At 42.0% G+C, this 22,533-nt stretch overlaps 1 protein-coding gene across 3 annotated transcripts; it reads right to left on the bottom strand.

The window, feature by feature from the left end:
* Window positions 1–1,121: 1,121 nt before the first annotated feature.
* On the bottom strand, window positions 1,122–22,530 carry RPRD1B (regulation of nuclear pre-mRNA domain containing 1B). 3 transcript variants are annotated; one of them, XM_027472786.3, is made up of 8 exons: window positions 22,234–22,530; window positions 20,986–21,115; window positions 19,781–19,914; window positions 12,879–12,991; window positions 11,005–11,131; window positions 9,856–10,031; window positions 5,603–5,658; window positions 3,443–3,580 (listed from the first exon to the last, which is right to left on the bottom strand). In XM_027472786.3, the coding sequence occupies exons 1-7, from the start codon at window positions 22,382–22,384 to the stop codon at window positions 5,626–5,628; spliced, it is 864 nt and encodes a 287-aa protein (XP_027328587.1). In that variant the 5' UTR covers window positions 22,385–22,530; the 3' UTR covers window positions 3,443–3,580; window positions 5,603–5,625. The 3 variants fall into 3 exon arrangements, with proteins under 3 accessions (XP_027328586.1, XP_027328585.1, XP_027328587.1); XM_027472785.3 differs by lacking the exon at window positions 5,603–5,658 and having other exon boundaries at window positions 1,122–3,580; window positions 12,879–12,985; XM_027472784.3 differs by lacking the exon at window positions 5,603–5,658 and having other exon boundaries at window positions 1,122–3,580; window positions 22,234–22,522.
* Window positions 22,531–22,533: the final 3 nt, after the last annotated feature.

A 22,533-nucleotide genomic window follows, 5' to 3' on the forward strand; every position in this document is an offset into this window, starting at 1 on the left:
GCTTTGTCCTCATTATAACCTGTCATCCCACAGACTTGAGCATTAGTTAACTAGGATCAAGTTTTCACCTTCTACAGATGTGTAAGCTGCCATTAATTCATTGCACAGAAATGCCTCGTGAGTACGCAGAGTGAAGGGAATACCTCAATGCACTGAAGTAGGGAACTGCATTTAAAGCTGGAAAATAGGCAGATCATTTTGGAGGAATTTGTTTCGGTCCTGGGAAAAAAAAATCTCAAAGGCAGGAAAGGACATCCAGTAACTTGTCACATTCTAGGTCATCAGAAAACCTACAAACCCCATACAAAAGTTTTTCACTGGAAGGCATTGCATCAGGCTCCCTCCTACTCACAGAACGCTGTAGGTCAAACTTCCCGCAAGCTTCTTGCAAAAGTAGCACTAAATATAGCCGCTGTAATGGAGGATTTGTAAATTGCTATGAAAATGTACACAGCTTTACTGACACTCTCCAGGGCATAAGAAACAATTACCAAGTTCGCCCAGAGACTATTGTGTAGCAATTAATTGCAGCAAAGAACTCATAAGCCCTGCCCTCCCTCCCCACCCCCCAAAAAACCTCTAGTAGAATTAATACATAAGATGCAAAGATCCTTGTACACAAAAGCAGAAACACTTTGATTATACAGCATCAGAAATGCTGCTGTAAAAGCAGCCCTTGATGCTTGCACAGGAAAGCCAGCTTCCTGGCTTCTAGGTTTGGCATCTGTTTGACCATTACAAGACTAATTATTTACTTGTCCTCCATACAACCTAAATTCATTTACAAAAAAAAAAAAAAAAAAAAAAAAAGCAAACACAAGAAACTAGTCTTCTATATCTTGTGCCCCTCACATCTGAGGTTAGTCCAGGGGAACATTTTATTTTTGTTGCAGAAATGACCTGAGGAAGTTGTACATTGATTTGGTTTATATGCTGTTAGAAAATGCAACTACTCATTTGACAAACTTAAACAATAATCTACAGCTACAAATATTAATAAGGTCTGTTCGGCAGTCACTACCCTCTTTATTGTTAAAAAACAAAAAAAAAAAAACAACAGCAAAACCCAGTGTGCCAGAGCAACACCTGCATCGTGAATAAAAAAAGTAAAACCACTACTATTCAACGACACCCTCTTTATTCAAAAATATATATCTATGAGACATTTCAGAATATACTGCTGTCACAAATAGCAGCCTATATGTCTAAATTCCTAAATCAATTAATATACAGATTTAATCTTTTGTTAAAAAAGGACGCACCTCAGGGAAATCTGTTTTAACCTTGAGAGAATGTTAACCCACTTCACCAGAGGCCCTTTGCCCCAAAAGTAAAACAAATAAAATTAAAAACCATGAGACTTCTTTTAAATTAAGCAAAATAAAACACACACATATATTTGGAAAAAAAAATCAAAACATTTCAATTAAAAAAGAAAAAAGACATACAACTTTCTCACACGAGATCTGCCCAGAACAACAGCATGAGATGTCAACACATCCACATTTTTTATAACAGCTTTTTTTTTTTTCTGTCTTATGGATACACATTCAATCCATAGTCAAAACAATAACTGGTTAAAACCACCTCAGGGTAACTCCATGAGTTGATACAGGACAGAAATTAATCTTTTTGTTTGGGTTTGATTTGGGGGGGGGGTGGGGGGTGGGGAGGGGGGTTGTTTTTTGGCAAAAGCAAAAAGAATGTACAGTGCTTCATCTAAATATCGTTTGGACCATAAATGGTTGTATGATCAAACCAATTCATGGAAAAAATAGTTTTGCCACTAGAAAATTTCCTGTAAACTAAAAAGGAAAGAAAAGCACGTTTCTTGGCTGGGCAGTAAGGATGCAAGAAGTTTCTTTTTAAAAAAAAAAAAAAAAAGGGACAGTGAAGTGTCAGTAAGAAAAAGCACATGAGCTTTTTAACAATTAAATGATCAAAAATGTATGATTTGCTTTAACTGAATGCTGAATAGGCTACTGAATACCCTGTAAAATAAATTAATGCGAACACAGAACAAGATTTGCATTTCTGTAGGTTTCCTCTCATGTCTTTGAGAACAGCAGCTTAAGACTATAGGGAGGCACAAGCACAGCACAGCACTTTGACTAATTTCAGCCTCTGTGTTACGGAGCCTGTGTTGTCAGATCAAGTGTTTCCAGAAACTTAAGGTGTTTTAGAGTGACAGATAAATTTAAGCAGAATTGTTATCCAAATTGGAATGCTTTTCAGTGATCAGAATCCAGCTTGATAGACCTAACACACAAACCGAAATTTAACTACATCCACGGCAGCTAAAACATTAGCTAGCAAATTAATGGAATTAAGAGTATTTTAAATTTTCTTTTCCCCCTAATATTTAAATCAACTCACAATAATCTGTGACACAAAATTAAGTACATCCTAATATCTACATGCATGGACATGGCACATGTGCATGCAGGGTATGTGCATACATGTGGGTCTGTCTTCTATATAAATATTTATAACACATTTAACTTCTGCTCATCAAATAAAATCACTAAAGCTACAGAGAGCAGACAGTGCCTGGCACTGGGATAGCACCAGTTGCAGTCCACCATTCCAAGCTCTCAGGTAAACCAAAGCTTCTGTGACCATTTACGTTTGTATAATGAAGAAGAAAAATGTGGTATAAATCTAAGGTAGCGAGAACAAAATTTACTTCCACTCTTGTTTAGGTAATATCCAGTTCTGCATTGCTCAGCAGAGTATAAATTACGGAGCTCTCTAATTCACAAAGAAAAGCTGTTTATTTTTATTGCCTGTGGTGAGTTTCAATTTATGTTCATGCCAAATAGGAACTATCTTTTATGTCAGGCCTAAAACAGTATGAGGAACTGTAGATTTAAGAAAAAATATTTGTGCTATTGTTCAGTAGATGCCTTCATCTTTCACTGACACGGTACAGTACCTGCACACACACACACACGCACCCCTATGAAGCCCACTAGCCACTCTACTGTTTTCAGATATGAGGTTCAGAAACCCAACTAAAACAGACAAGACATTCAGAAATAATACAATACTTTTACAGAGGAAAATGTTATATGGTCAACACTTCTTTGAAAACTTTCCAGATACATACGTACATGATTCCCATGACTTTTGTGGGGGTAACAAGTGCTAAGAGCAAACAAACTAAAGAGTATGGAAAAATATGAAAAAAAAGTTTGCCTATTACATGGACTATCCCCACTCCCTTCAGAGCTCACAAAAACTCACTCTTCATCCTCCCCTCAGTGTGAGCCAGTGTACACAGAGAGAGTGTGAGCATGAGCAGCCAAGAGGTTCAAAGCAGGGTCTGCAAGTTCCTTCCTACGGTAGATCTTGGAAGACTGGATTTCAAGCCAACACCAGTCTTCTTACTTTTGCTGGTAATAATGGAAACTGGGGGACATCATTTGTTCTAGTCTGTTGAAAACAGGTCACCAGCAGATGGCAGAGGTGCCAGACCTCCTGTGACATTGGGCAGCAGTGACAGATCTGGAAGGCTCTGGATGTGGGACTTCAGCTCCTTGCGGACCTGGGTTACCCGAGCAAGCTTCTGTTTATATTCCTAAGGAAAAGAAGAGAGAAGAGACCAAAAATTAAAAACAAGTTAATTTACAGTGCTTTTAGCTAAGATTTTCTAGGTGAGAATTCTGAGAAAAAGGTAGCAAGGTACTGGCTTCCTCTGAGCCACTGCTGGCATGGCACACCTGGCATCTGCACCCAAATTCATAACCTATCAGTGGGAAGTCCACAAGCTTTGGCATCCTAGAACCCTTATTCTCGATGTGTTACTTCAACAGAAAGCACGTAAAGGCTCAAAAATTTGCACCCACTGGGGCCTGGTACAATATTTGATAAAACTGCCACTATATAGCTGCTCTGTTCCTATGTTCTTCCCTGACAACTGACTTTTGCCCACAGCCAACGGAGGAACACTGACACACCGCTGTTCAGATCCATCCCACTGACGAAGGCAGCAGGATGAGGAATACCAGAGGTATTACTACTTTGCTGAAATGCTCCCCCCTCCAGCTTGAGGAATTCTGAATATTCAGATAACCAGATATTCCCTTTTCAGTCATTAAATCTAAAACAAATGTTTGTTGCGAAATACGGTCTCTTCTTGCCATCAGACAGAAGACTCACGTTAGCACCCACAACGGCTCTAGCATTAGGCTGGCACGTTAGCAAACACAGCAATAAGTGTGTGATCACTAAACGTAGATCAGAGAAAGGTATGTGCACACTAGGTTAAAACCAAACAAAATACACTCAATGTTTTCAGAATTCTACTACAAAGAGAGAAAAGCAGTAAGTTAAAGACCCCTAACGAAACTTGCAAGTATTTTTTTCCCCACAAATGACATTTGGATTGAACACTCAAACTCCCGTTATACAACCAGTTCTCCTCACTGTTTTTATAACCAATCTGGACACAGGACCCAAATGCACACTAAGCAAGTTTGCAGATGATGCTAAATGAGGAGGAGCTGTTGACTCCCTTGAGAGGCCTTGCAGAGAGATCTTAACAGATTAGAATGCCGGGCAATCACCAGCTGCAGAAGTTCAACCAGAGCAAGTGGTGGATTCTGCACCTGGGACGGGACAGCCCCGGGTCTATGCTCACACTGGGGAACAAGAGGCAAGAAAACAGCCCCATGGAAAGGGATTTGGGGCTCCATCGGGCAGCGAGCTGCAGGAGTGGCACCCCGGGACAAAGACAAAGCTGTCAGAGAGTGACAGGACCCGAGGGAACAGCATGGAACTGCGGCAGGGGAGGGTCAGGTGGGTGTTAGGGGAAGGTTCTGCACCCGGAGGTGGTTGGGCACTGAACAAGCTCCCCAGGTCACAGCAGCAAGCTGCTGGAGTTCAAGGAGCATTGGGACACCGCTCAGACACGGGGTCTAGGTTTGGGTGGTCCTGTGCGGAGCCAGGAGTGGGACCTGGTGATCCTGGGGGGTCTGTTCCAACTCCAGATAATTCTATGGTTCTATGACATTTCTACCCCTTCTCAGAAGCCTCTACAATCTAAAAGAAACCAGGTAACAGTGATCTGTGCTTCATAATGAGAAGATAGAGGAAGAATTTGGATCCTGAAAATGAAAGAAAGTACGTTACCTTGTTAAATTATGTTTAAAGGCAGTTTAAGAACAGGCAAACACGTACTCAAGTTATCTAATACAGAATCTCAATTAAAGATTTAGATTTGTATGATTTTCAACGTTCTGAAATATTTTGAGTTATGTAAGTGTTTGGAATCACAAAACCAGCTGTTTAAATCATTATACAAACAGTATTACATCATTTCTTCTCAAATGCACCACCTTTTACTTAATTAGGCATGTCATTTGGCAGGGGGCATCCCCAGAATGCAGTAAACAATGAAACTAAGAAAAAAAAAAGTACATAAAATGTTTCCATAAAGCCAGTTGTAGCATTAACATACTTTATTTCTTAGTTATCTGGCAAAGAGAAGACCGTTTACCAGAGAACAGAATTTCATCTTTGAAGATCAAATAAAACTGGGTGCACATTTAATCAAAATGTCTTTCTGAAGGGTTTACAACTTTAATCCAATCTTTCTAACCTTCTCAGTGATGGAAATTCTCTTCACCTTCTCCCAAATATCAAAGCGAGCAGATCCTGCAGGGTTACAAGCAATGAGTTTACATTCTCTTTGTTTCATTACTTTGAATTAGAATAGTGAGAAGCAAAACTGATTGCAACAACTCAGAATACACCTGGAATGGCTATGTAAATGCATGCTGTAAATTCCCAGCTAGCCCCAGATAAGAATATCTTTTAACGGCCTATTTCAAACTTATGTCCTACCAGAAATACCTTCATACTTTGAACAGTCTTTTGTACATATGACGACAAAAAATTCAAGTCACCGCGAAAACCACATCTGTGCAATTCTAAGCAATTCTGCCTTACTAGTTGGTTAATGAAGGCATTAACTAGTCTACACAAAAGTTTTGGTTAAAGCAGGAAGGCCTAAATCCTTTCAAGAAAAAAAAAAATCACAACAAAGTAGCACCAGCCTCCAATACATTAAACACTGGCTCAGAAAAAGGTCACTATATTCAGGAATGGAAACAATGTTCTAAGGGAGTAATCCAGGAATCAAGATTTCCTAGAAGAGATGAATGCTTGCTGGACAGATCTGATACACAACCCAGACTGTGGTGGAGAGCTGTCTCCTTTGTGCTTAACACTTTCCACCTGCTCTGGTGCTGAAACGTGCTGACAACCGCAGAGCAGCAAAGGAGAGGCTGGGCAGCACCACTGGGCCAGGGGCTGCTGGCGGAGCTGAAGCCCCTGGGGGGCACAGAGCAGGCACAAGGCAGAGAGCTGAAGGCAGGGTGTCAGCCACAGAGCCCAGACACAGCCACTGCTGCCAGGCTGCTGCCCACTGAGGTCCCTCTGCGACATGGAAGAAATGCTACCAGCAAGGCGTTCCCCTGGATCCTGTTACCTGCACAGGCACAGCAAGGCACGCTCATCTGGATTTGCCATTTGTCATCTTCAGGAGCACGCGTAAGGAGCAGGGACACGCAACCTCCTTTCAGGCTCAGGGGCTTTTCTTTTTCCACAACCCAAGCTGTGGCCAATTCTGCAACACAGACTCTGGAAGCAAGTTTGTCATTAACTGCCTTACGTGACAGGCTTTGAAACTGCACACTGCAGATTTTGCAGATTTCTGCATGAAGTCCACCTAGCCTATAAACCCCACCCAAAAATGAAGTGCACTTAGAAGAAATCACTGCTTTCTGAGGTCTTAGTTTGTCCTCCACGAGTCTAGCTAATTGCCTTGCTGCATAGTAGGCTTTTATTAAGATTAATGGTATTTGGATGCTATTTGCCTTTTTTAGGCAAAATAATGAGATCTTTGCTGTAAGCAGGACTTTGATACAGAAAAATTGGCACTGTGCCACATGAATGCCTTCACTAATCAACGTTCCCTCTCAGTCTGCTGGATTCTACATACCCACTGTCCAAGTGAATTAGATGCTCAGTCCTTGAAACAAACAAAATCAGAATTAAACACCCCTGAATGAACCTGATGGAAGCGTTTCATTGAAAAGCCACCTCACTAGAACGCTATAAAACTGGCTGATGTCAACATGACAGGAAAAAAAAAAACCACCAGCATTCTCCACGTCAGTTATAACCAACCAAACCTCATAGAACGCAAGTTTTAAAGGGCCTGTCTGCAAAGAGAGGAGACACCACTTTGCCTTGTAAGGAAACCCTACAATCCTAGGGGCAGGAGCAGTCTCAGTCAAAAGAAGGCAGCTGACAAGCATTTACACAAAAATCAAGAGAAGAGAACAGGAAACAAAACATGAATTACCCACAAACTTGCTGATTTCTATCCAAACCCAACCGCACAGAAGTGAAAGATGAGACACATCTGAGGTCTGATCCAGAGCCCAAGGTCCTCAGGCAGAGTTTGGATGCTAGGAAACCGCCTGCCGTCCTCCTCACCCCACGCCCACAGGCATGACTGAGGCTCACAGCTGGGAGTACAGCTATACCCTGAGTCACTCCTCACCACCTTAATCAGGCAGTGCAGTCCCACGAACTGCAGCACACCACTGTCTGGGTGTTCTCTGCACACTTGCAGTCAATAGCACCAAAGATTCAGGGAAAGATATCTTGAGAGAGCAAGCCACTCAGTAGGAAGATATTTAAAATTAGAATGTTTAAAATTATTTCCTTAAAAAAATGTTTGGGGTTTTAATACACTCCCTAATTGCTGCAAGAATTTTGATACCTCTATTAAAATGCTTATTAGTGCTACGAAGAAAAATCCAGGCCCTTATCAATTGTGTTTCCATGAGAACATCCAACAAAACTGAAAAGTAGATACGGCCTGCCCCATCGGTAACCAACACTTCCCGTTATTTACTAACCCTCCACCACTCAAGAACAACGGAGCGCTTTACTCAGGCAATATCCCTCAGCTAAGGTGTGAGATTTGACATGAATATGAGTTGTGCCTTCATGCTGAATAAATACTGGAGTTGCATTTCCTGAAAATGATTTTAGACTTCTACAGTACTAAGACCACCTTGTTTCAGCAGAATGATAGACTATCTTAACGATTTAATAAAATCAGTCTTTAGTTTCCAACATTTTTTATTGTTTTTACTCAGAAGGGTACAAGCAACCCATCATGTTAGCACCCACAGGGTTATTCCTATCAACAAAGCAGCTTGCTCAGGGAACTGCTAGATTTTCAGGATTCCATTTCTGTCTCTGCCAGAGTTACAGTTTTCAAGTAACAACAGTACCAACTTACCAACAGCACGTTTTCAAAAACAAACAAAAACCAGTTTCAGGTTGTGCACTAGAGAGTTTAACATTGTACCAAGCCAACTCAAATGTATAGATGGATTGTTTAGGACTTTTGAAAACATTGCTGTGCATTAGGTTGCCATTAGCCTCTAAAAAATAAACAGCACTACGTATCACATTTTCATTTATGTATATAGAAATAAAAAAGTTTCTATTAGCCAGGTGTCCTCCTTTCAGCAAGGAAATAAAACTGACCCAAGATTTCCACTAGTCTTCAGTGAATCTGTGCCAAAAAGTATGTTTTTATGGCATCCTTCTCATCTGTGTCTGAAAGTGCCTTTTAATGTCTCAATCATAAGACAGATGCTACAGTCAAAGAAATTCAAGCTAACCAAGCTAACAGAATTATTAACCATCAACTCTAATTCTGAATACAGCATCAGCACTTGTTTGGCTGATTTGGAAAAAATGTTGCTCTGGAAAAGCAATGTTCACAGTCAGAAGACATTCAGAAACTCCAGTATAACCACATATGACAAAGAATACATTCAAAATGAAGTTTGCCTCGGAACAATGTTGCCTAGCTGTTGGAGAATTAGGTTTGTCATGACAGTAAACAGAACTTGCAATTGCTACACACAGTCTCCTTCCAGAAGACTTTGTCCTCTACAGCAACTCATGTCCCACCCAGCAACAGCTGTTCATAATAATCAGCAGCCGACAGTGTAGAGGAAGCCCTTAATGTGTCGCCAAGGGGCAGTTTAACAGATGGCAGAGTGACATACAACCAAAATCATTAATTAAACTTCCATACTAGTCCCAGGGCGCAGTGCTGAAAGAACTTCCTCTGAGAAAGACCGTTCAGATAAATGTCTGTCAGCTGCAGCCTGTGCACGCTCACGCTAGGGCTTGTAGCTGATGGTCAGCTCCAGCCATTTTTAGTCCCATTTTTAGTTTCATGCCCTCTTTACTCAAGGGAACTATGGCAGGAAATGCAAGTCATCATCCTTTGGTATCAGCCCAATTTATATTCTACCATCGAAGCTGTAGGTAAAAGTGTCTGTTAAAGGCTGGGAGAGCTTGCTTAAACTGCATTGCTTTTATCAAGTAGAGGCTAGGAAGGCAGATGAAGAGCATGCAGTCATAAGGAAAAAAAACAACACACCAACCAAAAAAACAGCTGATTACGGCAAAGATCTTGGCTTCTTGGGAATGGGGGTTTCATTTGGAAATGGGGATTTCATTAAAAAATTAGTAGATCTGAAAGAAAAGCATCGTTATATGAGCCTATTTTTCTTGATAGGTTTTTAAAGTTCTGGGCCTTCCAAAGTTGATGTGTAGTAAAACATTAATAGTGTGAACATCAGAACCAACGTTTTCTTCAAAGCTTTTACACCACTTTCCTCCCAGTTTTACTCCAAATGGAAACATAACACCTACAATTATCATCTTTTAGATACACACATACATTTGGAGTCAACTGGGAGTATTTGGTGAGACAATCGGCTTGCCAGCACTGGTGTCATCAGTACTCACTTCTAGTTTCTTCTCCTTCTCCGTCAACACATCCTTCTGATTCTGCGTGTACTCGATCAGCATGCGTGCCAGCTGGCGCCGGTCCTCCAGCTCTGCTGCCAGCCGGCCATTGTACTCCGCTAGCAACAGGCATGCTTCATCCACAGTCTTCGAAAGACGTTCGGCTGCCTCTTTGTCTACATGAAAAAGTGGTTGGTAATTTAGAGGACAAAGTTTAAAACCTTCTGTCTTTGGAAGAAAGGCCACAATTCACCAACAACGCGTGCATTAACATTGCATTCAAATACACTTCTGGCTTGATAGGAAAATAAGAGTTCTAATCACAGGGGATATAAAGGAAATGGGCAGGACCAGAAACTCAAGACTGGTGGGTTTCAGACACTGACGCAATCAGGTGTGTCTTTTTCTTACAGAGATGTCAATGGTATGGGGTGGGGAAAAGCTATGAAGTTATTCTCTATAACCAGGTTAATTAAACACTTCAGACTGTACTTCTGGAAATTACATCAGATGGTATGCACATCCTAATTCCCCTTTTCTCTGAATAACTCAGAATGAATCAATACAAGCAAACATATGAATTGCACACCACTCTTCACAGTTGGACACAGTAAGATTATAATATAAAGGACTGAAAAAAGTGACACATCATAATGTGTTCTGAATTAAACTACTTCTAGGAATAAAAGTCAAATCAGTTCAAGATTACTTTTCAAACAAAATTGCAAAACTCAGTTTAAATAAAGACTGACTAAATAAAGACTTATGGGAGTAGTGAGTTTCCTTTTCCGTAACAATCAACGAGTATGTGTGCACTAGGATAGTCTGATAACACTCAAGAATATTTAACAGTCAAGGTGTTCAAAATCAAACACATCCATTTGAGAACTCTGGCCATATTGCCCTTACATTCTTGCAAAATGCTGTTGACATTATCTGAGCACAAAAATCTTGGTACATGCAGGAAAAAAAATGTAGATAAGCTTAATTTAAAATCCTATGAAGTAAAATCAATATCTATTAATTAGCCCAGAACTACAAAGCAAGGACATAAAAGCAGAAGTTTGCTCCCTGTATACTGTAGTTCTCTAGAAATCACAGATTGTCTTATGGTTATTCTTTGGACCCATTTCTCTTCCAGTTTCATACCTGTAATTTTCTCCAGTAATGAAACGTCTTGAACTTCCTGAGGCAGGGAAGCAATTTTTTGCCGCACTGTTGCGTCTCCTGATGCTGCATTTTCCAAGTCTTGTAGGGCTTTGATCAAATCCTCAGTCTACAAGGCAAGTTAGCTAACATTAAAACCAGGTTACTGCTCTGCCATTTCCTGTGGATGCAGCCACTCCATGTGAAGTCACCTATTTTTAAAACCAACCATTTTCAGAATATTTTTTTGCAAGTGACTTTTCAACAGATGCTTCCTTACACAGAGGATATTCACTTAGTTGACAATATTCTAGTGTTTGGTGACTTATGCATAATTGGAGTAGGACCACCTTTTTCGAGAATCTGCAGTGAAAAACCTCTCATTCTATTGAAGTGACCATTCAAGACAAAGCCTAGAAGTACACTACACCACCAGGCCAGTCTGAGGCACAACCACCTGATTTTCGTGTAGCACAAAATGGGGACTTTTTCTGTTAGCCAGTCATCTTTTTGCAGAAATGCACCCTGTTGTTAGTTCCCACAGGTGCATTACAACTTGGAAAAAAACAGCTTTGTATCAGTCCAAGTAAAACTGTGTCAAATGTCTACTGCTACAAGTTTTAGGATTTCGTAACTGGTTACCAACCAGAACTATGGCTACAATGAAAGATGTCGCTGTTAAAGCACACTTTATACTGCCCTGGTTTTGCAGAGACATCACTATCCTCTTTTAGCAGAGCTGGGTCATTGGAAGCACACTACAATTAAACTACACTCCACTGTATCCCCTCAATTTCAGTTCTCAAATGTTTTAATGCATTGTCAGCTTAAATGAATACACTCAAAAAATATCCTAGTTTAAAAGAACATGGATGAGGACAGCATTAAGAGCACCTCCCCCGACCCAACACATTTCCTCTATGCTCTGGATTTGTGAGGGGAGACTCCATAAGCAGAAATAAAAAACACTCCATTTCTTCGTTTAACAGAAGGTTTTTGTATTTGGAATGCTTGCCCTGTAAACAACACTGTCGTTTAAACAGCATTTCAGTAGTTAGTTTGAAAAACTAATAAAAACACTGAAAAAAAATCAAATAAATATTTACAGGAGTCTTAGTTTTATCTGAACATTAGGGCCCATTGCCTAATAGTTGCTACTAATTTGCAAACTACTAATGCTTTCCAGCGGTAACAAATACAATGTTTATCATTGAAAGAAACCATAAGCTGTAATGCATCTGGAGGTAAAAAACAACAAAAAATTTGCTCATTTTTTTGACAACCATGATTTATTTTTATTTTTCAAAGTTCACAGTCTACCAGATGGATTGTGTAATTTCTTGCATCCTTCTCAAATAGACAATGATTTAACATATGTTCATTTTGCAGCCTTAAATGGTCAGAATAATCCTCTCATTCCTATTATTTCTACACCACTCAGCCTCAAAAAAGTCTTCAAAACTGATTTTCCTAACCAACCTCCATAAAAATCTATCAAAGGTTGAGCTCTGAGCTCTCACCTGGAGAGATATGTTCTACCCACCCCTCCCAAAAAAAAAAAATGTTCTGTATTACGGCTTTGGCTTTGAGAGATTACACTCTGATATTAGAAATAATTAAAAATATAGTTTGTTCTTCTAGCAGTCCTTTGAGATTCTTTACTGGTAGCAATATTCAGACCTTAGTTGGGACTACATGAAATCACTCAGAATTGGCAGTTTCAACATGAAAAAAGAATCTGTTCCATGTCACACTGTTGCCTTAACCCCCAACTGAACTTCTCCATTAAACATTTCACTTGTTGGCAGCTCCACCTTGTGGTGGTACCACACAGGAGGTGGCTTTCAGAACTCCTACTCTCCACCCACCCCACGTACCAGCAGTGGCCCAGCACTAGGGTCTTGGGGTGAGTAGCTCCCAGGGTAGTCGTCATCTTCCTCCTCTTGTATTTGCTGAAAAGTCCGCTTTAAAGACTTCTTCTCCTCTGCAACTGAAGACACACATAAGCAACTCTTTTGGATACCAAATCTGCCCACCATAACCATCCCTGCTTCCAACAAAATGTACCAGGTGCTCTGATGATAAGGCTTCTCTAAAGTGAAAGATGACCACAGATGGACTCTAACATTGGCGTCATACTCCCAATAATCAAATAAAAAACTGCAAGAAAGGGTTGATTTTGCCCACACGGGTATCTCTGTGCATGCATGTACTCTAACTACAAGGATACAGTCTTAGTATCAGTATGCACTGTACACAGCTTTGTGTCTTCTACAGTGGAAGTAGGGAAGCCACGGAAATGCCCTAGCTTGTCAGTAAAAGGCAGGCCTTCAACGCTGCTCGGATTCCCTGGTTAATACCATGCATGCAGGAAAGGATTTTCTACCAGTAGAAATGAAGCAAGGACCTAGGATACATATGGACAGAAGAATTTCAGGTTGTTTTTTGCACCAAGCATATGCTCGCTGCAGTCCCACAATCAACTGAATAGCTGCTGGTTATTCACCCTTTTGCTCTTCCATCAAAACAGACTTCAGAAGAGCTTTGTCAAACTAAAGCTCTGTAGCACGGTGTGACAGCAACAGCAGTTATGGGCTGAGCATGAACCAATCTCCAAGGCAACCTCTAACACTTCAGAAATAAATTCCATAAAGCAAGACAAAGTATGAATGAACCCTGGTATACCATATCTTAGCGTGAAAGAGAAGACAGTTCATTTAATGAGTCAGAAGTCTTAACACAGCCCTTGATCCAGTTACAGAGCCTGCAGAAGACAAACCATTCTCCAGACTTGCCACCACAATTTGTAAGACTTGGGATAAATTGAAAAAAAAAAAAAAAAAAAAAAAAAAAAGCTGAGGACAGAGTCCTGAGAACATCTCTCGAATGGAATCAGATCTCACCAGGATAATCGTGGAGTTAAAGAGAAATAATCTGTATACACTTTGAACCACAGGAAAATCCAAGATCACTTAATTCAACACAAAATCAGTCTGCCTAGATAATAAGGAAGCATAGAAAGGTGTCTTTAATGACAAATTTTGTGTGCCTTGTCAGGTGGGACACATCTGAAAAACATTATTTTAATGGAGGGGAAGTCAAAGGAAATCCTGCTCACATGTGAAAAAGGTGAATGACCTTCATGAGACAAATATAAATGCATCCATGAGAGAATGTATTAACTCATTGGAAGGCAAAGAACCACAGAAAACAGTTATCTTCAACCAAAATAGTTTTTAACGTACACTAGAGCAAAGCTGCCAAGGCTAGGAAAACCAACAGTCTAACTACTGCATGCATCCAGCTGATGAGGAGTGCTTCGTAACGTGGCCAACAAACAGGACATCGGATTAACAAGAGAAATGGCCGTTGGACAGAGGTACAGAGCTGGAAGGAAGATGTGCAGACAGCAAAATGGGCAAACAGAGCGCATGAAGTTCCACAACCCAGTGCCATGTGCCATCAGTACTTACACACACTTATAAGTGCACTTGTATGCACTTAGCACAGAGTAATTAACCAACAGAAGATAAACACACGATAACCAATATAGGAACGCATGACCACAGAGAGTACAGAAGAGAAAACATGAATGAGAATTGGGATTCAAATTGCTGAAGAACTGTTCCTGCTGTGCTGCCAGCTGTCCTACCACGAGACACAACTTGATGCTCGCTTATGACTAACAGAGGATCAGGCAGTCTGCTGAATTCCCCGTCTCAATGAGATCCAACGAGCTGAATTGGAAAGGCCTTGCAGCAGAAGGGAGGTGCACGAGCACCTGCACTCCTATGTGCCAGCAGCCAGAGTGCCCAAAAAGCAGCCTGGCACCAAGCATGCGGTCAGAGGAACCAGGAGCACAGAGCGAGCAGGCAGCTCTGGGGCACGAGTCGAATGAGGCCAACGTGGACTGTGTCACCCTGGCACTGGTAAACATGGGCAGCAGAAGACCTCACTGAAGAATCCTGCGAACACCATCTCTATCTCATAAAAATAAGGGAAAAAAAAAATCAATTTTCAAACTCAAGAGCACACGACAGAAAGGCACCACTGAAATATAATTTACACCGGCATCCTGTTCTAACATACCCTGCCTGGGTGGCAGTCAAAAGTCTACTAGCCAGAAGTAATTTAACTGCTGCTACACATCTGAAAGAGCCTGTCAAATCCAGCAAGAGAAGAGGAAAGAAACATTAAGAGCATCTAAAACTGATCAGAATTCAGTGGTATATAACAGCTTCTGAAACAATCAAAACACCCTTGGAGAAGACAGACAGCTTCTTCCAGGAAAATCAAGAGAACACTCCCGACACAAAGAAGATAAAGAAGCCACTACTGGAGTAGAAGTCAGCTCTCCTGCTTCCTTTGGGGTCTTCTTCACAGCTCAGAAACTGAACTGCTCCCTAAAAGCCTTCAAAGAGTGAAGCACCTTTTTTCTCCACAGTAACTGACAAGTGCTGACATAACAGCTCTGCAGTGCAATGCCAGGTTGTTGTTGATCTTGTTGCCGCTATGGTGTCAGGAGCATCCAGAGAGAATCGTACGGGAATTTCTCCACCAACTCATTTTTCAGTCTTCAAACTATATCTGGTGGCTTGAGAAAGCTCATAGTGTCAAATACGTTAGTGACAAAGTGAATTTTCCTGTAAGCTGCAAAGGGGGAGATCTTCTTACCTAGGGTCTTCACCGCGCTTTCATTTCTTGCCACTACTTTTAGCTGTAAAGAAGCTGCTTTGATTTGACTGCAGGATCAAATTCACGGTAAAGAGGAACTGACTGTGCAATCTGTATACACATATTCAAAAGGAGAACTAGGAAGTTGAAACTTTGTTCTAATAAAAACATTAACATTACGTTTGTTTGGGCTTTTTTTTAATCTCAAGGTAATATAAAAGGAACACATTGTCTTTACTCATGAGCACTTGGTTAAGTTCATTTCCTCATTCAAGAAGCAGCCAAACCACCTGTAAGGAACTCCTGATGCAAGCTGTGCATTTCACTGGAGAGAACTACACAAGGGGTTCTAAAAAAAGTCAAGCGGCCCTTAATTTACATGACTTATCCGCCTCAGTTACACCGTGTGACTTTTCTGACAGTGATGCATAGAGCTATGTGGCGAGCTGCATGAGCAGAAAATTGTCTACAGGCAAACGCAGTGACCCCACTACATCAGACACGCTGTTCCTAGAACAGGCAAACCTGTACGACGGGAGGGCTCTAGGGCTCTACTTCCAAAGTTCTGTAGGTAACTTTACTTCAATTCAGCCCTTCTGCCTTTCAACAGCTTTGTTTGTGTGTTTTGCAGAGCCACCATCCTCAACCTGCATAACCAAAAAAACACTCCTAAAACTGTAACTAAAACAAAACTTTTGTAGCCTTTAGGTTCTAAATTCCAGGAATTTGGAAACTCAGGCGAGATCCAAGAAACCTTACATGTATATGAAAGACACGCTTTTGGAAAGCAATTTAGGACAGAACATCAAATACAACTGCAGAAAACAGCAGACCATCACAGAACACCAGAAGATACAAAAGAAACCTAATGGTCCACTGTACCTTCCAACTATTCTAACCCTTTTTTTTTTTTCCCTTGCAAACATCACTGCTGGCTCCCCTCTGATGCTTCTCTCCATATTTTAGCATGGCTCTTACTTCCTATGCTTGAATTTGCAATACAAGCGCAGACATCCCCGATGGGTAGCAGTGCAGTTCTGTGTTACACGGTGGCATTCCTACAACAGAGCACATTCAAGGACTTCCTTCAGCTGCCTATTACAATGACAAGAAAACATCAGCTGTATAGATATTACCTAAAGGATTTTGCATCAAACCTCTAGAGACCTAGCTTTCCCATGCTTTAAGATAAACGGGTTCTTCTCTTCCCTACTCCTTGTAAAAAGGAAACATTCCAATAAAAATAAGATTAATGAGAAAGCAAATTCAAGCTTGATGAACGCGCTCAATTGAAAACAAGATATCAATATTCAGAAAGTTCATCTCCATGTCTATGCACATTTCCTTAAGTAACCTGAAGGACTGCAGAATGGTAGTAAGCTGTACCAATGAAAAATTAAAAACGGGAATAAAATGATTAGAAAGAGCCAATACTCTCAGCTCTCCACCTCTCTCAACAGCCAGCTTCATCATTTATTAAATCAATTCTGTTCTGCGGCAGGTATCCAGCAAGTGCCTCCAACTGACACCAGACACACATTTATCTGCTACTCCTCAAGCAAGCAGTGGGTTGCACCATCCAAACATGCACCAACAAGCGTTAAGGATGTCTTTCCTCACTGATTCAGGACTCTGCTTTAGTTTGGCAAGTTATAACCCCATGTGTAACTGGTGCTCTGGAAGCAAAGCAGAGCCATCCTCGTCCGAAAGCAGCAGCTGGCAACCCAGTCACGTAAGACACTGCAGCATGAAACAAAAACACAGAACTAGCTGCACACGCTTGTTGCCACGCGTCAGGCTGGAGAAGAGAATGCTCCCTCATAACACCAGATACTCTTAAGATGCTTCAAAATTTTAACAGCATAGCCTTGCACCAATCTAAAATTACTAATGCTACATATTTCTAAGCGACATCTCCATGGACGAACATAAAAAGACAAAGTGAGAAGGGTTTTGGAGGAGTGGTACACCACCATTTTCCACTTTTATGACACACATTATGTCTGTAAAACAAGACGTTATTGTCCATCTCACTCACCTTCGCCTGTTTGAAAACAGAATAGAGTAACCACAAAGCCTGTTGCAACACAGGCAGCTGACCACCAGACAAAAACCAGTTCATCTTAGAAAGCCATAAAAATCCCTTATGAAAATAGATCTTACGATTATGAAGCTAACTTGAAAACACGTCAGTCAAAGCAAAGAAAAAGTCAGGAGAACCCCAAGCTTCTAAATTAAGAAAAAAATTTGAAGGTTTGGTTTTTTTTAAACAATGAATTGACAAGAAGACTGCAATATTCACACTGCTGAGAAGCCAGAGCTGGTCTCTCAAGTAGAACACAGTACATTAATGTCTCCAATTACCCAGACAAAAACCTAAGATCCTTGCCAAGTCTAAGTGTGCACAAAGCAGTTATGCATTTTCATTGTTTCCCCCAAAGTTCCGTTACACTTGGTGTGAGCCTGATTTTGCATAAACAGCTTTAAGTTCTGAAGCTAACAGTGCGGGGCTGACTGATGCCATCAGCCCAGCAGCCGATGACACTGAGCAGCAGCTCATTGCCAACTCACCCGGCGGTCGCAGCTGTGCTTCTTGGACACATATCATGTTATTTAAATTAAAAAAGTGCAATTTACCTAGGTACCTTAATAAATCAAGGGTTTCAAACCCTCACAATCAGTTTAAAAAGAATTCTGGAACCTGAGCTCTGTCCTTCCACAACAACCAGCTGTCTTATGCATTGCACTCAGACAACAGCAAAAGACACAACCTGACCTACCTCACTCACAGCCCAGGCACGGCCCAGCCCTCCAGAAAACGCTGCCCCTCTCCCACCACCAGGACAGCCCCACTGTCCTGACACCAAAGGGACAACCCCTTCGATCGGGTCAGCCAGTCCTCCCAGCACGTGAGAAAAAGGAGGCAACGCTTTCTGAATGCAACACTTAAATTACATTAAGTTGGCAGGTCTGTGTTGTAAGCTGCTAAAGCACCCATTCAGTAATTTTGCCTCAAGAAACATGCTAAAAAAAAAAAAAAAACAACTGCAGCCTTAGATGTATGTCTCTATATTCAGTCTGCATTATTACCAACCTCAGCAAAAGGCTCACACTCATCTTCCTCATTTTCACCAAGAACAGCCTAGGAGTAGTTCACCAATAACTGTCTCACCAAGTACAGTACCCTACGTGGAGCTGAGCAGAGTCTGGTCAAAGCAACAGCCTGATTCTGGCTAACATGAAGACATTGACACCATCCTTAGCTGCAGAGTAGACAAATACTCTCTTGACCAGAACACTTAGCTTTTAATGACCCTCACCTTCCACAGTTTAGGCACCACGCTGCTGCTCCCTGCTTGTCCTTAGGGTACTACCCATTAAATATTGTCAGTGCTATAGAAGTATGAAAGTATAGTAACCACAAGAAGTTTGCATTGCAGGAGACAGATATGAGAACCTGAATAATAAGGGTATAACCACAATGTTCTAACGATGTTAAATGATGAAAAAATATTACGTTTCCTCCAAATGACTTCAGCTCGTAAAAGAACAAGAGACCTGACAAGCTTCTGGGCATATATTCCAGCTTTCATGTATTTTATTATAATTCAGCAAGGGCTTTTTAATAAAACTACGTGAAATTAAAAATTAATATAAGAATGAAAGCACTAACAATATTGAATAAGCCAGTATAATAACCCCGCTGACTACTCCCAGACACTTAGAACAGAACATTAACTCTCAGGGTAGACACAACAGTTCTGCACAACCTACCTACTTCTTTTCACATCAAAAGACAGCCCTGGCGTATTCTGTCTGTCATACGCTTGTACACGTGCAGAGGCAGAAGTTACCTGGTGTTAATTAAGCTTGCTGCCAGTCACCAGCCAACACACCTGCAAGCTGGAACAACGAGCCTGACAAAACCAGGCTTCTCTCAGACAATCCTGAAGGATCTCCATGACCAGCTCTGCCAATAACTCAACTACAGCAGCCCAGAGCTTAATACCTCACTGCTACTCTTTCAGTAAAGCATATACCAATTAAAGAAAAAATAAAAATATAATAAACAGTAAAATACTCAACAAAAACAGTACATGTTTACCTTTAGTTTGGGGGCTATTGGAGTCTTCCATAGAAAGCTTCAGTTGTTGTATGAACTCGCTGCCATACACACTCCTTTCTTGCCAAATGTTAAGCAATCGTTCCAAGGGCTTTTTGCAGCCCTCATCTGCTTCTCTGTTCAAAAATTTAAAAAGTAATTATAGTTCAGCTGAGAAACATACAGAGTATTTTTAAGAGAGCATCTTCCAAGCTAGCATCTGCATCCACTGCAGCGTTTGCAGTATGAGAGATTCTCTCATTGTTTGAGACAAACTGTGTAAAACACACTTGTGACCAGCTTCCCCCTTACTGGAACCAAAGGCAGCCTGAACGTGCCTCACTTTCCCTCCCCAACGCGTGGGCAGAAGTTTTAAAGGAAGAAATTTGCTATCTTTCAGGCCTGCAAGAAGAGTTATAAAACATCTCCAAGTTGGCACATTTACGATTCAGAGTATTAAACTTTAAACAGTTGTTTCAGTCAGTAACATCCCAATTAAAAGGCAGGTTGTTTGGATCATTAGGCACCTAAATGCACACCGAACGTCAGACAGCCATCCAGAGCAGGGTACCACTAAACACACAGAACAGTAAAGTTGTTTAGTTGGGATAATAAGAATTATCATGCTATTTAGAGAACATCTTAACTGATGTTTGACAGGTTAGCTGCGTCCCTGCTTCCCTTTTAGGGATAAAATTCTTCCTTCCCCTAACAAGGAGGCCAGTGATCAGATAACCATTAAAACAAGTCATACAAAAACGAAACTATGCTCGAGCCCAAATACTGAGGAGGATGCTGTGACCTAAAATACCAGCTCTGTTTTTAAAGTCTTCCAACAACGGGGCATTCATTCATTGAGGCGCTTCAAAAAACAGATGCAACCATTCAGTTTCACTACCCATGCACAGAGCTGCTAGATCTTTTGGCAACAATTAAAATAAAGTGCACAGAAGTTGCACGCAAAGAATGTCTGCGTGTCAATCAGTGCCTCACAGCTTGACAAGTTTCCCCAAAGATAAATATTACCGCCACGCAGCCCTAGGTGCAAAGCAGCCTGAACCTCGTCTCTACTAGAGACAAGGTTTAATCACTCCTGATATTTAAGAACACCCCTGATATTTAAGAAGACAGTTGCATTAAACTTTGCGTAACAAGAATGCAAACCTCTAGAGAAAAAAGCTGAATAAATACGTAACACAACCACATACCTGGCAACGTGAGAAAAAGCATCCACAAGAACAGATTCAAATTCCCTTGTAAATTCGGGACCCTTCCTCTTACTGTTCTGGATGACATCATTTGCTAGATATAGGAAAGTAAGTTTCCTACTCGATTTTGCTGGGGAAAAAAAAAAAAGAAAAAAGAGATTCCTTTTACTTCTCACTTTTACCTGAAGTCATTAACATGATTTTCGAAGTTGCTTATAGGGTTTTATCCTAAAAAACAAAGGTCAAAATATTTCCATTTTACTACGGCAGGTCAGAGGTTTTCAAGTAGCTCTTGATCTCTTAACTTCTGCTGCCTTTTTTCCCTAAAAAATTTATAAAATAAAGATGAGCTTAACGCTTTTCGGATGCAACACCTCAACTTCAAAGAAAACTGCAAGAATTAGACTTTAAACACATAAAGATTAAAATGAGCTGCTCTAACCTACCAACAAATCAACACAACAGACATTTTTTATTACTTTGCTCCAGGGGGGGGAAAAAAGTATAGAATTGCTTAATTCAGAACAAAATGAAATTGCATGAAAATGCTATTGCAGAGACTCAAATTGTTTTTTCCAGACAGCGCCGTGCAGCTCCAGCATCCCACTTCTCCTCATGCCCTAACTTCCCTCCCTCACCTTCCCACCACCAGACCCTATTTCCCCATGGGCAGAAGCCCCGGGAGACCCCCTTCTCACACCCTTCTCCAGAGCACAATGGCCAGGAACACGCACCCTGAGAGCAAATACAAGCCCTTAACTCCACAGCAGGCCCCACCGAGACCCTTCAAAATGACTTAAGTGGCCCCAATTAATAAATACATGGAAACGAGCCCGACCTGAGCCTCGCACAGCGCCGTGAGCAGCTGTGGGCACAGGGTTAACGCTGCCGGCTGCCATGAGCGGTGCCCGAGCTCGTGTCACAGCCCCCCCGGGGAGCCCCCAGCCCTGAGGGGGGCACGGGGCTGAGCCTCAGAGCGCTTCTGGGCGCCACCACCAGCCCTGAGCGCTCCCCGCCGACCGCGTTTACTTGGCTTAACCCTGACCTGGTTGACAGAGCTCTCCAGTGGCTAAATAACATAAATTTAAAGAAAAATGGATCCAAAGGCTGACCCACCACCCAAACACGGGGGTGTTTCACCCGAGGGCACCGCGCAGCCCTCGGGGCAGGCCCCGGCCTCAGCCCCGGTTCCCCTCGCGCTGCCCGGCCAGGCCCAGCCCCGCTCCCCGCTGCCCGCCCCCCGCCCACCTTTGCGGAGCTCCCGGTGCCAGACGGAGACGATGGGCCCGGCGTGCTTGCGGTGGTGGATGAGCCACAGCGACAGCGTCTGCACGCTCTGCTGCGAGTTGCTCAGCTCCGACAGCTTCTTCTCCAGCGCCGACTCGGAGAAGGACGACATGATGGTGATGATGATGGTGGTGGCGGCGGCGGCCGGCCCCGCGCGGGGCTGCTGGGCCCGGGGGGCGCGACGCGGCCTCACCGAGCCCCTCAGCGCCGCCACAAGATGGCGGCGCGGCCCCTCCCCGGCGGGTCGGAGGGCGCGGGGCT

Source organism: Anas platyrhynchos, chromosome 21, assembly GCF_047663525.1.
Source record: "Anas platyrhynchos isolate ZD024472 breed Pekin duck chromosome 21, IASCAAS_PekinDuck_T2T, whole genome shotgun sequence".
Taxonomy (NCBI): domain Eukaryota; kingdom Metazoa; phylum Chordata; class Aves; order Anseriformes; family Anatidae; genus Anas; species Anas platyrhynchos.

Excerpts from the sequence above, each read along its gene's own strand:
- RPRD1B (XM_027472784.3), bottom strand. The coding sequence starts at position 22,384 with ATGTCGTCCTTCTCCGAGTCGGCGCTGGAGAAGAAGCTGTCGGAGCTG. Across the intron at positions 21,116-22,233 it reads GCACCGGGAGCTCCGCAAAG|CAAAATCGAGTAGGAAACTT; the intron begins GTGGGCGGGGGG and ends TTTTTTCCCCAG. Across the intron at positions 19,915-20,985 it reads GCTTTTTCTCACGTTGCCAG|AGAAGCAGATGAGGGCTGCA; the intron begins GTATGTGGTTGT and ends ATTTTTGAACAG.